This window comes from Populus euphratica, unplaced genomic scaffold, assembly GCF_000495115.2.
Source record: "Populus euphratica unplaced genomic scaffold, PopEup_1.0 scaffold218.1, whole genome shotgun sequence".
NCBI classification, from domain to species: Eukaryota; Viridiplantae; Streptophyta; class Magnoliopsida; order Malpighiales; family Salicaceae; genus Populus; species Populus euphratica.
The window spans coordinates 112,331-125,812 of record NW_011500100.1 but is presented as its reverse complement, the minus strand read 5'-3'; the positions used below and the strand labels follow the sequence as shown (position 1 = coordinate 125,812).

The following is a 13,482-nucleotide window of genomic DNA, read 5'->3' as shown; positions in this document are numbered from 1 at the left end:
GCCAAAAAGGGGATGATTCCTCCTCCTCTATTGCTGTAAATCTTGTACTCTCCCTATATAATGCAATGGCTTCTCCCATGGATGTGGGCGGTTTGCCGAACCACGTAAAATATCGTGTCTCAGTGTGTTTCTCCTTCTATGAGCAAATATCAGTACATCACCGGTCAGGAATCCCCAACAATTGGTATCAGAGCTTTCGGTTTAAAGTGGTGTTTGATTTTGCTAAAAAATGAAAGTTGTCAAAATTGTGTTTTGACCATACCACTGTGTAGAGGAGGAAGAGACGAAGCCACTGGTGAAAACCGCGTCGAAATCGGACGCCGGAAACCGCCGCACGCGCCGGCAGGGTGACTGTCCACGTCAGCAACCACATCAGCAGTTCTACACAGTCATCAGACACGTCACCTGACACATCAGCACTCTGACCAGTCAAACTGCCATGTTACCTACCATGTCATCGGCCACTTCAGCTCTGCCACGTCACCCGAAAATCCCCCTGGGACTGCCACGTCAGATTTAGTTGACCATATATGTCCTGCGTGGTTGACACATCATCACAGCCACGTCAGCTCCCTGGGTTTTGAACCAATGTAGCGCAATGACTATTCCTCCTGCCACGTGGCGTCATCTACAGCGTCCAGTGATACCAAAGTTTGATTGTTTAAATCGGAGCCATCTGAAGTCCGATTCGGGTGAACTCAATGTCGTTTCTAACATTTTTGGTCATTTCGGACACATCTGTAAGGTTAGATTTTGCAGATTCCAAGCCAATCCAAGCTGAGTTGGAGCCGAGCTGAGGGACGGGATTTTATATGGCGGAGTCTACGTGCAACCGGTTCTGAGATTGAATCTGGGCCGTTTATCAGGCCAGAATTGTTTTGATCAAATCTTAGCCGTCTGAAGTGCGATTTGGATGATTTCAAACTTGTTTCCAGCTAATTTGATCGTTCCGGATGCAATGGTATGGTCCGATCGTTGAGATTGAGATTAGAAATGGCAATGATGAATTATTAAAGAGAGATTGCCCGATCAGGAGGCATCTGATGGTCATCATGGTGGTCGATGGAGCTAAAGAAGAAGAAGTCACACATGTTTGCCTAATTACATGTGTTGAAGTGTTATGTGGGGAATTTTAATTGCCTTGAGGGAAGAAAAAATTGGGACACTCTAAACACCCGATCATGTGGACAATTTGAGGTAGAGAGTGAAATTTGATGAAGACCAATCTTGACGAATCTGAGCACTGGTAGTCTCGCTAGATATTGAGAAATCAGGTATAAAACCAGGATACCCCAGATCACTTATAAAAGAAAGCCGCGACAAAGCTAGCAAATGGTTGTATATACGAAAAGACAGTACGATGGATAGATATGGCTTAAGAAGTTCTGGCTAGGAGATTGAGTTTTAAGCGGGACCGTTGTGACCCCTCCAATCTTTCCTGAGAACTTGCTTAGTGGAAGGATTTTCCATACGGTACTATTTTCGTATATGTGACAGTTTATTATGAAACTGTTGAAGACTAGCAGGATGATGGCACAAAGGAACAGTTGGGTTCCGTATGATCAAGGATTTGATGGAGTGGTGATTTATCCAAGAAAGTTAGATTTGGTGACTGTAATTTCTCGAGGGGAGAATTGATGAAGACCCTGATAATGGAAGAGAAATACAGCAAAGGGATAAAGATTGACACCCTATTTTGACTTGGATAGATGTTGTGACAGGATGAGCAGCTGTCAAACATAAGCAAGGAATAGGAAGAAATCTGGAGAACCAAAATTGCACGAGAGCACACGAAGATTGTGTAGGAGTACCCGGAGGATCTAACGAGGTACTATAATGAGATAACAGGTGCAAGGAGAAGAAGAGTTCCCAAATGAAGCTCAGAGGAGAGACTATGAAAAAGTTGTACAACAAAAAGTCTCTTGTGCTCTTGATAAAGGCAACAAGTAAGGACCTTTCCAATGCATGCAAGGATGGAAAGATGAGCTGTTACAGATGCACCTAATTGAGGGGGTGCAAACGCCTATGATAAAAGGCGACCGCCTATGATGAAAGGCGAAGACACCAAAGAGAGTTGGAGTAGGTGGAGCTGTCAAGTGTAATGATGAAAGACGTAGAAGCTCCAAACATAGAAATCGAGGTGGAGGATTGCGAGGAGTATACCGCAACTTTCTCTTTCTATGTGATTAGTGGCAATGAACTCTCCCAAGTCCACATGGTGATAGAGAATCTTAGTCACTAGAGACATCCCCGATGAAGGAGGATGTGACTGCTTTATGACGAACAAAGACACCTCAGACAGAAGGTGTGTGGGCCATGAAAGGAACCCAAGTATAAACCGCCGCATGACGATGAGTGGAGACACCTTAGGAGAAGGTGTGAGGACCATGATATGAGTCCAATTTCAGACCGTCTTATGAAGACAGACAGAGACACCTCAGGAGAAGGTGTGAGGACCGTTATATAAGTCCAAGTTTAGACCGTCTCATGATGACAGGCGAAGACACCTTAGGAGAAGGTGTGAGGACCGTGATATGAGTCCAAGTTCAAATCGTCTCATAATGACAGAAGGAGACACCTCAAAAGAAGGTGTGAGGGCCATGATAGGAGCCCAATTTCAGAATGCCCTAGAGCTAATGTGATGGCTGGATATAAGTGGAAAAGTGTATAGCCAATGAAGTGGTTATGATGAGTATGGAGACAAATGCAAGATTGACTTTCATGGATATTGCCCCCAGGTTAAAGATCAATGAGCTAGAAGATATTTGCCTTGGACAATAAGTGGATGACTTGTGGAGCATTAAGACGCGGCTGCTATGAAGGAGCAGAGGGCATGCGCAGGTTCCGGGAACAAGTTGACTCTTGTCAAGGTGGTGAGCTCGGTAATGGCATTGTAATACTCAGAGTATGAAGACAGATATGGATCAACCTTTTATGGGTTGCCCCCATGGTTAAAGGTGGAAAGCTACTTGGACTCTTGAGACTAAGAGTGGGAGACTCATGGAGAAGTAAGACGTGGTTCCTAGGGTGGAACAGAGGGCAGACGCAACTCCTGGATGAGTAGACTCTTGGAAGAGTGGTGAGCTTATGATCATATTGAGATACTCAGATAATAACTGTCTCACTTGAAATATCTGTTTGAGGGGGTGTTATAAGCCTTGATGTGAGGCTTGATGAATCATTCCGGATCGAGCATGGTTGATACGCTCGAAGGGGAATGTTGTTCCAGAGACAAGCGTTAACATTATTCAGATGTAATATGGTAGACCATCTGATTATAGTGATCCTTTTGTGTGAGAAAAAGGTGTGCTTTGGTTACTCTGATGATTGAAAGGTTTGGCGAGTACCTATAAACTTGGCCAAAGATGCTCTTAGAATGGAAAGCTTAGAAGAGCTGCAAGATGCAAGCTTGTGTTGAAGAAGCAAGAAGATAGTTGCCCTACATGAATGGCAAAGGGGGTGATTGTTAGGTTGGTTGCCATTTCATGTGCAACAAATGGATGGCACCAACCATTAACTATTGGTAGCCACCATTGTTGAATGAGCTAGAGTTGGTGGCCACCATTGTTGAATGAGCTAGAGTTAGTAGCCACAAATGTTGACAACAAACCAAGAATAGCCTCCATGAATGCCTATAAATAGAGGCATATGTTAGAGAGCAAAATGAGAGAGAGGAAGTAGAGCCAAAGATGTGAGAAATGTAGGAGAGAGTGGGCTGCCATTGCAGTACTAAAAAGAGAGAAATAGAGTGAGGTTGAGAGTTGTCAAAAAGAGGATGATTCCTCCTCCTCTATTGTTGTAAATCTTGTACTCTCCCTACATAATGCAATGGCTTCTCCCGTGGATGTAGGCGGTTTGCCGAACCACGTAAAATACCGTGTCTCAATGTGCTTCTCCTTTTATGAGCAAATATCAGTACATCACCGGTCAGAAATCCCCAACAATTTCCCTGTTGGCAACCCAAACTACATTCCTGTTAGATATTTTGTTGTACCAGATGCCCAAATAACGGTTTTTGGAGCTGCCAGGGATAAAAAATCCCAGCTTAAAGCTTCCATCGGCTGAGACCATGGCCTCGCTATCTCTGATAGATTCAGTTGTATTCATGGTGTCAACTGCAGAGGAGATTGTCATAATTAACAACAAAGTGGAGCTAAAAACCAGTATGGGAATGCCATCTACAGGCACCATCTTTTTTTTCTTTCTATTTTTGCATAAAACTTTGTTATAGCATCAATCCTTAAGTAAACTATTCTCCTCTCTCATATAAATAATTTTGAGAGCGAGAAATCTCAAACATGTGTGGTAAATTAGAGACCTGTCAATTCCTCAACAACCAGGAATTTTCAGTACGGTTTCTGTTATAGTCTTCGAAACTGATCTCCATCCTTTCAATAATGAGAAGGAAAAAGCAAAGTTCAAATAATAAAAAATGAGGGATCTCTCAATCATGAGAGAGTTTTCAAAGCTTTTCAATTTAAAAATTGGTAAATTTCTTACTAATCTGCAATTAGTTGACCCTGGAGCAATGAAGGTTCACAGTCAAATTTCTTAAATAAATGTTAACTGACGATGTAAAAGTCATCAGAAAGACAAGTTTTGTATCTGAATGTAATCCAGTATTCTACACGAAACCTGACCCAGTGGTCAACATGGAAAATTGGTATAAATTGCCGTGTTCCGTTTAACCAAAATGCAAGAAGTCTAATCATATTCGCACGTTCATGGAGCCGGAAAATCCAAGAATTGGCTTCTGCGCAAATCCCGTTTCCAAGGAGGAATTCACATGCATGTCATCTCTATTTGAAATTCAGTTAACTTGTATCTGAGTCTTATTTCTTTGTTTTTGGTAACACATGCACCCCATGAAAAGTGATTAATTCTCGTTCTGTTTTTTTATAGCCTTGCCGTGGCTAATGGGCTAACTTGACTGATTTCCTTGACCAGGTATATGCTTACTTTTTTACATTTTTTTTTTTGCTTTTTTGCGTTTAACATTCACTACACTGTTTCACCAAATTAAGACTTTATCGAACAAATTTGGGGAGAGAAGAAGAAAGTATTTGATTTACCTATGGTGGATTCTGATAGATTTACATGCAGAGAAGAAGAAACCCTAGATTTTTTAGGTGTAGTTTTTTATCCTAAAACGATTTTCTCTCTTTATTTCCATACAACAAAGAAAGAAATGAAGAAAAGATAACTCTTACGGAGGAAATTGAACACTCCTTTTGGTTTGATAAAAACTATCCTCTGCAACAGGACAAAATTTTTGTACAGTACAAAAATACATCAAATAATTTCATTAAGAAATTATGCACAGTTCATTTTTGGTCAAACATACCAAACATTCCTTACAAGAATAGCATCCTAGAAGCTTCATTAGATTCCAGTGCTGAAGTTTGGTATTTGAAAATGTGGTAATAGTTATTTTTCTGTTTTTTTTTATAAAAATATTAAAATAATTTATTTTATAAATTATTTTTTATATTAACACATCAAAATTTAATCAATCTTTTTTTAAAACGTAATACCAAACATGGTCTTCAATTCTTATATAGCCACTTCACAGCTATCTTGTTCATCTTTGAATGTTCACTGTAAATAATCACTCAATACCAAAAGCAAATCATATATTTGTCCAGTGAAAATTCAGTCTGTCGGAACTCTGAACCTCCAAAACTTTCATAATTTTAATTGTTTTAGTTCTATGGTTCCAGGAGTTTTCATCATGAAATTGCTTGAATGTTTATTAAGTAGTACCTTATAAACTGGTCCGAACCCCCTTCTCCCAGATTTGTTGACTGAGAAATTATTCGTTGCAAGAGCCAAGGTTTCCAAATCAAACAAAGTTAAATGGTTTTGTTGACAGTCTATTTAATAAACCTCTTGTCAACTCCATTACTGTTTTGTTATTCCACAGCACCATTATTCTAAGGAGAGTAAAGTGTAGTCAACAGGTGTTCAATTACTGCAACTTCACAAAACTTGTTAAATTTTTCTGAGGTGGATTCAGTTTTATTGTCAAACCTTTTCACCAGTATGTTGCATCCACCTTGAGTTTTAACCCAAGCTTTAAACTTTTAAAAGATGTCAATGACTCAAATTTAATTTTTTTAAAAATAAATTCAGCACATTCTTGTATAATCATCAATATAAATAATATAAATCTTATTGTCATTCAGTGATGATGTGTTCATAGGTCCCCTAACATATGTATGTGAAGCCACCACTTAAGTCAATAATGGTGGGAGAAGGTGAAGTTATTCTTTTACACCTTAGTAAAAAATTAAAGGCACCAAATTGGTGCTACTGGCCCATAACCCAGCTCATAGCTCCTCCTGCAATTATGAACACATAACTTGTAATGGACTTTTTTTCTCAAGGTCACTGGTAAAATCTGAATCAACATAACATCTGATAGTAAATTCTGATCCTCTATAACATAATGCAGCATTTGAGATACCCTTGATGTATCTCAAGATCCTCTTAATAGTGTTCCAATGCTCTTTATTAGGATTTTTCATGTATCGACTAGCTGTTTTCACTGCTTGTGCAATGTCTGGTCTTGTACATATCATGGCAAACATTAAACTTCCCACTGCTGATGCATACGGTACTCGAGACATCTCTATCCTCTCTACTTCATGACTAGGAGACATACTTGAGGATAATTTGAAGTTAATAGGAAGTGGGGTGGAAATTGGCTTACAATCTTACATGTTGAAATGTCGCAAGATCTTCTTCAAATAATTCTTCTGAGAAAGCTAAATCTTCCTCTTACTTCTGTCTTTGTAAATTTGCATCCCTAGAATCTTGTTTGCTGGTCCTAAGTCCTTCATATCAAACTCCCAAGTCAATTGTGCCTTCAATTCTTGGACTCGATCTTTGTTGGGGCCTATCACCAACATGTTATCCACGTACAATAACAAAATGATGAAATCTTCTTCAAACCTCTTGTAATATGTACAATGATCTGAACTGAGTCTGTTGTACCCAAGACTAATTATGAAGGAATCAAATCTCTTGTACCAACACCTCGGCGCATGTTTGAGACCGTATAGAGATTTGTTTAACCTATAAACCAAGTTCTCGTTGCTTGTTTCAGCAAAGCCTTCTGATTGGTGTTGTTAATACACAAAAGTTATTCGTGTCTATGGATACTATTCACATCTGCGACACTATTCACCTATACGATGCTATTCATTCATACGGTATTGTTCACATACGTTACTATTGACATATATAGAAAGTCAATGTGGTGATTAAATACAGTCTAGGAAGTTCTGTCTAAGGAGATTGGGTTTTAAGCAGGACCGTTTGTGACCCCTCCAATCTTTCTTGGGAATTTACTTAGTAAAGTATTATTCACACAGTACTATTTCTATATACGTTACAGATCTGTGAAACGATGATAGCTAAATAGATCTCGGTGAATACAATGGCAACAATTTCTCACTGTGGAAAATGAGAATCAAGAGAATATTAAGGAAAGACAATTGCTTAGCAGCAATTAGGGATCGACCCGTAGAGATCATTGATAATGCAAAATGGAATGAGATGGATGATAATGATATTGCTAACATACATTTAGCATTAGCCGATGAAGTATTATCGAGTGTGGTGGAGAAGAAAACAGCTAAAGAGATATGAGAGACTCTAACAAAGCTATACGAGTCCAAGTCTTTGCATAATAAGATTTTCTTAAAACAAAGACTTTATACCCTTCGAATAGTAGAAACCACGTTAGTGACTGACCACATCAACACAATAAGAACTCTATTTTCATAACTCACTACATTGGGTCAACAAATAGAGGAAAATGAACGTGCAAAACTTCTACTTCAAAGTCTTCCTGATTCATATGATCAACTCATTATCAACTTGATAAATAATATCCTCTCAGACTATCTAGTCTTCGATGATGTTGCAGCTGCTATCTTAGAAGAAGAAAATAGGTGCAAAAACAAAGGAGATAGAAACAGTTCAAACCAAGCAGAGGTGTTATTGGTGTCAAGAGGAAGATTAACGGAGCGTGACTCCAACAAGAATCAAAGGCAAGAGAGGTCCAAATCAAGAAGTAAGAAAGCTATGAAATGCTACAACTGTGGTAAAAAAAAAACACTTCAAAAAGGATTGTTGGTTTAAAAAGGGTATAGAGAATACTTTAGAGTCATCAAAATCTCAAGGATGTGTTGCGAGCACCTTAAAAAATGGAGAGGATTTATATAGTGAAGCAGCGACAATCTCTACAAATAGCGAAAAGCTCACTAAGGTTTGACTAATGGATTCAGAAGCAACATGGCATAGGACTTCTAATCGAGATTGGTTCCATACATATAAACCTATCTTTGAAGGCAAAGTGTTCATGGGTGATAATCATGCTTTAGAGATTGTTGGCATTAACACCATCAAATTGAAGATGTATGATGGTTTAATTCGTACTTTTTCAGAAGTGCGACAAGTGAAAGACTTAAAAAAGAATCTTTTATCTATAGGATAATTTGATAGCCTTGATTGTAAGATCCGAACAGATAATGAAATCATAAAAATCATCAAAGGAGTGCTGATGGTTTTAAAGGCAAGAAAGATAGTTATAAATATATTTGCATTAATGGGAGAAACACATCATGAGGCAGAAACATCAATCGCATCAGCCAGTCCTGTAGAAGAGAAAACGATGATGTGGCATCAAAAATTAGGTAACATGTTAGAGAAAGGTTTAAAGGTTCTCTCTTATCATAAGTTACTCCCTAAGCTTACAAAGGTTACTTTACCTTTTTGTGAACATTGGGTTACAAGTAAACAGCACAGCTTAAATTTTGGCATATCAACAACTAAGAGCAAATCTTAGACCTGATTCACTTTGATGTATGGTAAGTACCGGTTGTATCCTTGGGAGGAGCAAGATACTTTGTATCATTTATAGATGACTTTTCCAGGATATGTTGGGTGTATCCAATTAGAAGGAAGATAGATGTGCTTACAGTATTGAAAATGTTCAAAGTACGGGTGAAACTTGAATCTAAAAAGAAGATCAAGTGTTTAAGGACTGACAATGAAGGAGAATATACCAATGATGAATTTGATAACTTTTGTAAACATGAAGGTGTCAAAAGGTAGTTCACAATGGCATACACTCCACAACAAAATGGAGTGGCAGAGCGGATGAACAGAACTCTATTAGAAAGAACAAGAGCAATGTTGAAGGCTGCAGGTCTAGGAAGGTCATTCTGGGCAAAAACAGTCAATACCACCTGTTATGTGATAAATCGATCTCCATCAACCGCAATTAAGCCAAAGACACCAATGGAGATGTGGACTGGAAAATCAGCTGGTTATTCTCGATTGCATATATTGTACGTGATGTACAATACACAAGAAGTTAGCAAGCTGGATTCAAAATCCAGAAAATATGTACTTTGGGATATGCTAATGGAGTGAAGGGGTATCGCTTATGAGATCTCACTGCTCACAAGGTAGTTATCAGTAGAGATGTCATATTTACAGAAGGTAAAATGCAAATAGAAGAATATAATAGCATTTTAAAGGAGACTACAACAGTCCATGTGAAAAATACTCATAATCATACTTCTTTTGAAGTTGTACTAGAGCATGAAGAGCAAGAACAAATAGAGTCTGAAACTCCTGAAGTTTGGTAGTCGACTCATGAAAGAAGATCACCTGCTTGACACTCAGAATATATTCCTGAAAGTAACATTACATACTGTCTTCTAATAGAGGATGGAGAGCCATCAACTTTCCATGAGGCTATCATAAGCACAAATGTATCTATGTGGATGATAACAATGAAAGAGGAGATTGAAACTCTGCACAAGAATAATACTTGAGATCTTGTTTCACTACCACAAGAAAGAAAGACCATTAGCAATAAATGAGTTTACAAGATAAAACGTGATGACAATGATCAAGTGGAGTGGTATCGTGCAAGATTGGTGGTGAAAGAATATGCTTAAAAAGACGGAATAGACTTCAATGAGATATTTTCTCTAGTGGTACGACTTACGACAAGCAGAGTAGTCTTGGCAATTAAAATATCGTGTTATATTTGATCTTCACATGGAGTAGTTAGATGTGAAAATTGCATTTCTTCATGGAGAACTTGAAGAAGAAATTTATATGCTCCAACTAGAGGGTTTTTGTTGAAATAGTCAAGGAGAACTTAGTTTGCAAGTTGAACAGTTCTCTATACAATCTCAAACGGGCAACGAGGTGTTGGTACAAGAGATTTGATTCCTTCATAATTAGCCTTGAGTACAATAGACTTAGTTCAGATCATTATACATATTACAAGAGTTTTGAAGAAGATTTCATTATTTTGTTATTGTACGTGAATAACATGTTGGTGATAGGCCTCAACAAAGATTGAGTCCAAGAATTGAAGGCTTAGTTAGCTTAGGAGTTTGATATGAAGGACTTGGGACCAGTAAACAAGATTCTAGGGATGCAAATTTACTGAGATAGAAATAAGAGGAAGATTTGGCTTTCTTAGAAGAATTATTTGAAGAAGATCTTACGACGTTTCAACATGTAAGATTGTAAGCCAATTTTCACCCCAATTCCTATTAACTTTAAATTATCCTCAAGTATATCTCCTAGAAATGAAGCAGAGAGGGTGGAGATGTCTCGAGTACCGTATGCATCAACAATGGGAAGTTTAATGTTTGTCATGATATGTACAAGACCAGATATTGCACAAGCAGTGAGAGCAACTAGTCAATACATGGCAAATCCTGGTAAAGAGCATTGGAACACTATTAAGAAGATCTTGATATACATTAAAGGTACCTTAGATGCTGCATTATGTTATAGAGGATTAAAATTTACTATCAGAGGTTATGTTGATTCAGATTTTGCTAATAACTTTGAGAAAAGAAAGTCCACTACAGGCTATGTGTTCATAATTGCAAGAGGAGCTATGAGCTAGGTCTCTAAACTACAGACTGTTGAAGCGTTGTCTATAACAGAAGCTGAGTACATGGCAGCTACACAAGCTTGTAAAGAAGCAATATGGATGAAGAAACTTATGAAGGAGCTCGGGCACAAACAAGAGAATATTCTTTTGTATTGTGATAGTCAAAGTGTCTTGCATATTGCAAGGAATCCAGCATTTCATTCAAGAACAAAACACATAGATATTCAGTATCACTTTGTTCGCGAAGTGGTGGAAGATGAAAGTGTGGATTTTCAGAAGATTCACACATAGAAAAACCCAGTAAATGCTTTGACCAAACTGGTTAACACTGATAAGTATATATGGTGCAGATCCTCTTATAGCCTAACAGAAACGTAAGCAACATAAAGATAGCAAGTATAAAAAGGATAAAAGAATCACAGATGATTAAATGAGAAGACTTGATTAAATCATCAAAGTCTTCAAGTGGGAAAATGTAAAGTCACCACTTAAGTCAATAATGGTGGGAAAAGGTGAAGCCATCCGTTTACACTTTAGTAAAAAATTATAGGAACCAAATTGGTGCTACTTACCCTACCCTTTGTCTTTTGCATAGATGTTTGCCTATAAATAGGCAATGCATCCAAGCATTATAGATACACCACAAGAGAGAAACTTGATAGCAAGTAGAGAGAAAAAGAGAGGGTGAGGAGAGAGTAATCCCACAAAATTATGAGGTATTTGTGAGATAGTAAGTGAGGTGTTTTCTCTTAGTAATAGAGAGATTTTGGTTGTATTCCCATATTACTTAGTAAAATCCTTTTATACTTGCCTGTAGACGAGCCCAATTGGGTGAACTACATAAATTTTTGTGTCTCATTTCTCATTTTATCTTGTCCCTTATCTTTTGTCTTATCGGATTTGCATGCTAGTATCTTAACAATATGTGCATTAATTTGCAACTTTTATGTGACTTTTCAGGCCTTGCTTTGTTGAAAAGGAAAGCTTAACAGTTTTTTATAATGACAAAACACATGTAGGAAGCTCCTCCTCTAATGCAAGCAAGTTTTTCACCAATTTGTTCTTCTTCATGAAAAGTTTAGCAAAATGATAGGAATGTCCTCACTCTCTTATGCCAAAGAATCGAATTGTTTTTTTCTTTATGTAATACGGTCTGCTTTTTAATTCTTCAAATATAAAGCAAAGCTTTTGTCTTTCATCTGGACATGCTTATGCCTCTTACATCTTTAATCATATGATTTTTGCCTTCAAATAGCACCTGATAACCTTTTTTAAGCAATTGAGTGACATTTAACATGTTTTAATTAATTTCAGGAACATATAAAATATCATAAATTAATTTCAAACCCGTGTGGCCTTCATTTTCCACTGTTCCTTTGTGTGTTGCTGCAATTCATGCTCTACTTCCAATCCTCACTATAGAAACAACAAGAAAAATAGAAATGAATGTATTGTTGGCAAAATATAAAGAGACCAAGAATTCTTATATCTCTTATCAGTGAAAAATTTGAATGAGAGTCGCCACCTAGTATTCTAGTTACTAGAAACCCTATTTGGTCTTAGAGATCGAGATACGAATACTGGTTGCGTAAAAGGAAGGTATTAGAACTCCAAACACTCCTTACCTAAGGTAGGCTGCATTGTTTTGTCTGTTAAAATTCAAAGTTATTTTATGATTTTTAATTGTTGGTTTGTCTAAAGTTCAAGACAAGTCCTTCTTAATAAGAAAGTTCTTATCTAAAAATACAGTTAAATCTAACCATTTTATTGTAAAAAAAATGGATTAATATTTGGAATACACAATACGTGTAATGTCATACCCCGGATACTAAACGACAAACAAAATAATTTTTTTATTGTTTTTGAAATTTTGGTCAATGTTCTCTTAACTTTAATAAATTGGTTATTAAAGTCAAAATGCATGCTAAAATATTGTTTTCGATGTATGAAAAATACAATATGATTTTTTAGCTTTGAGACACTTGGTCGTATGCACAAAAATATTTTTTTAACTTTTTATATATTTGAAAGTTTTGAAAAAAACCAGGTATTCTAATACCAGATTTTTTTTTATGACATAAAAATACTTCCCAACATTAGTCAAAATTACATTAAAAAAATGTGAAAAAATTCTAAAAACAAGCATTTTAATAATTTTTTTAAAAAAATAGGTCAGGTCAGGCTTAAATACATGGGATGGGTCGAACCTGATCCAACTAGATAGGCTGGGCCTCTCCATTGTTTACATGCAACATGAACAGTGGAGAGAAAGGAGAAGAAGCAGTAGACAAAGGTAGAGGAGGAGAGGAAAGAAGGTTGACTTGCAGTGGCTCACGGTGCTTCTGGTGATTGTGGTAATGGCAACGACGCTGCTAGTAGTGGTTGGGGCACGGTGGTCCGTGGTGGCTCTATTTTTTTCTTCTCTCTCTCTCTCTCCTTTATTTTTTTATTATTTTCGCTTTTTCTTCTCTCTTTTTCCCCCCTATTATGCTCTTCTCCTCTCTCGTTTGATTCTCTCTCTTGGGTTCAGTCTCCCTTCCTTTTGT

General features: G+C 37.4%; 1 protein-coding gene across 1 annotated transcript in view; it reads right to left on the bottom strand.

Annotated features, from left to right (window-relative positions):
• LOC105109449 (G-type lectin S-receptor-like serine/threonine-protein kinase At4g27290) overlaps positions 1 to 4,351 on the bottom strand; it is an 8,368-nt gene extending 4,017 nt beyond the window's left edge. The window contains exon 1 of the mRNA XM_011004172.1: positions 3,946 to 4,351. Coding sequence (XP_011002474.1) covers positions 3,946 to 4,191 — 246 coding nt within the window. The 5' untranslated portion in view covers positions 4,192 to 4,351. The remainder of the gene's footprint in view (positions 1 to 3,945) is intronic.
• Between the last annotated feature and the right edge of the window lie 9,131 nt (positions 4,352 to 13,482).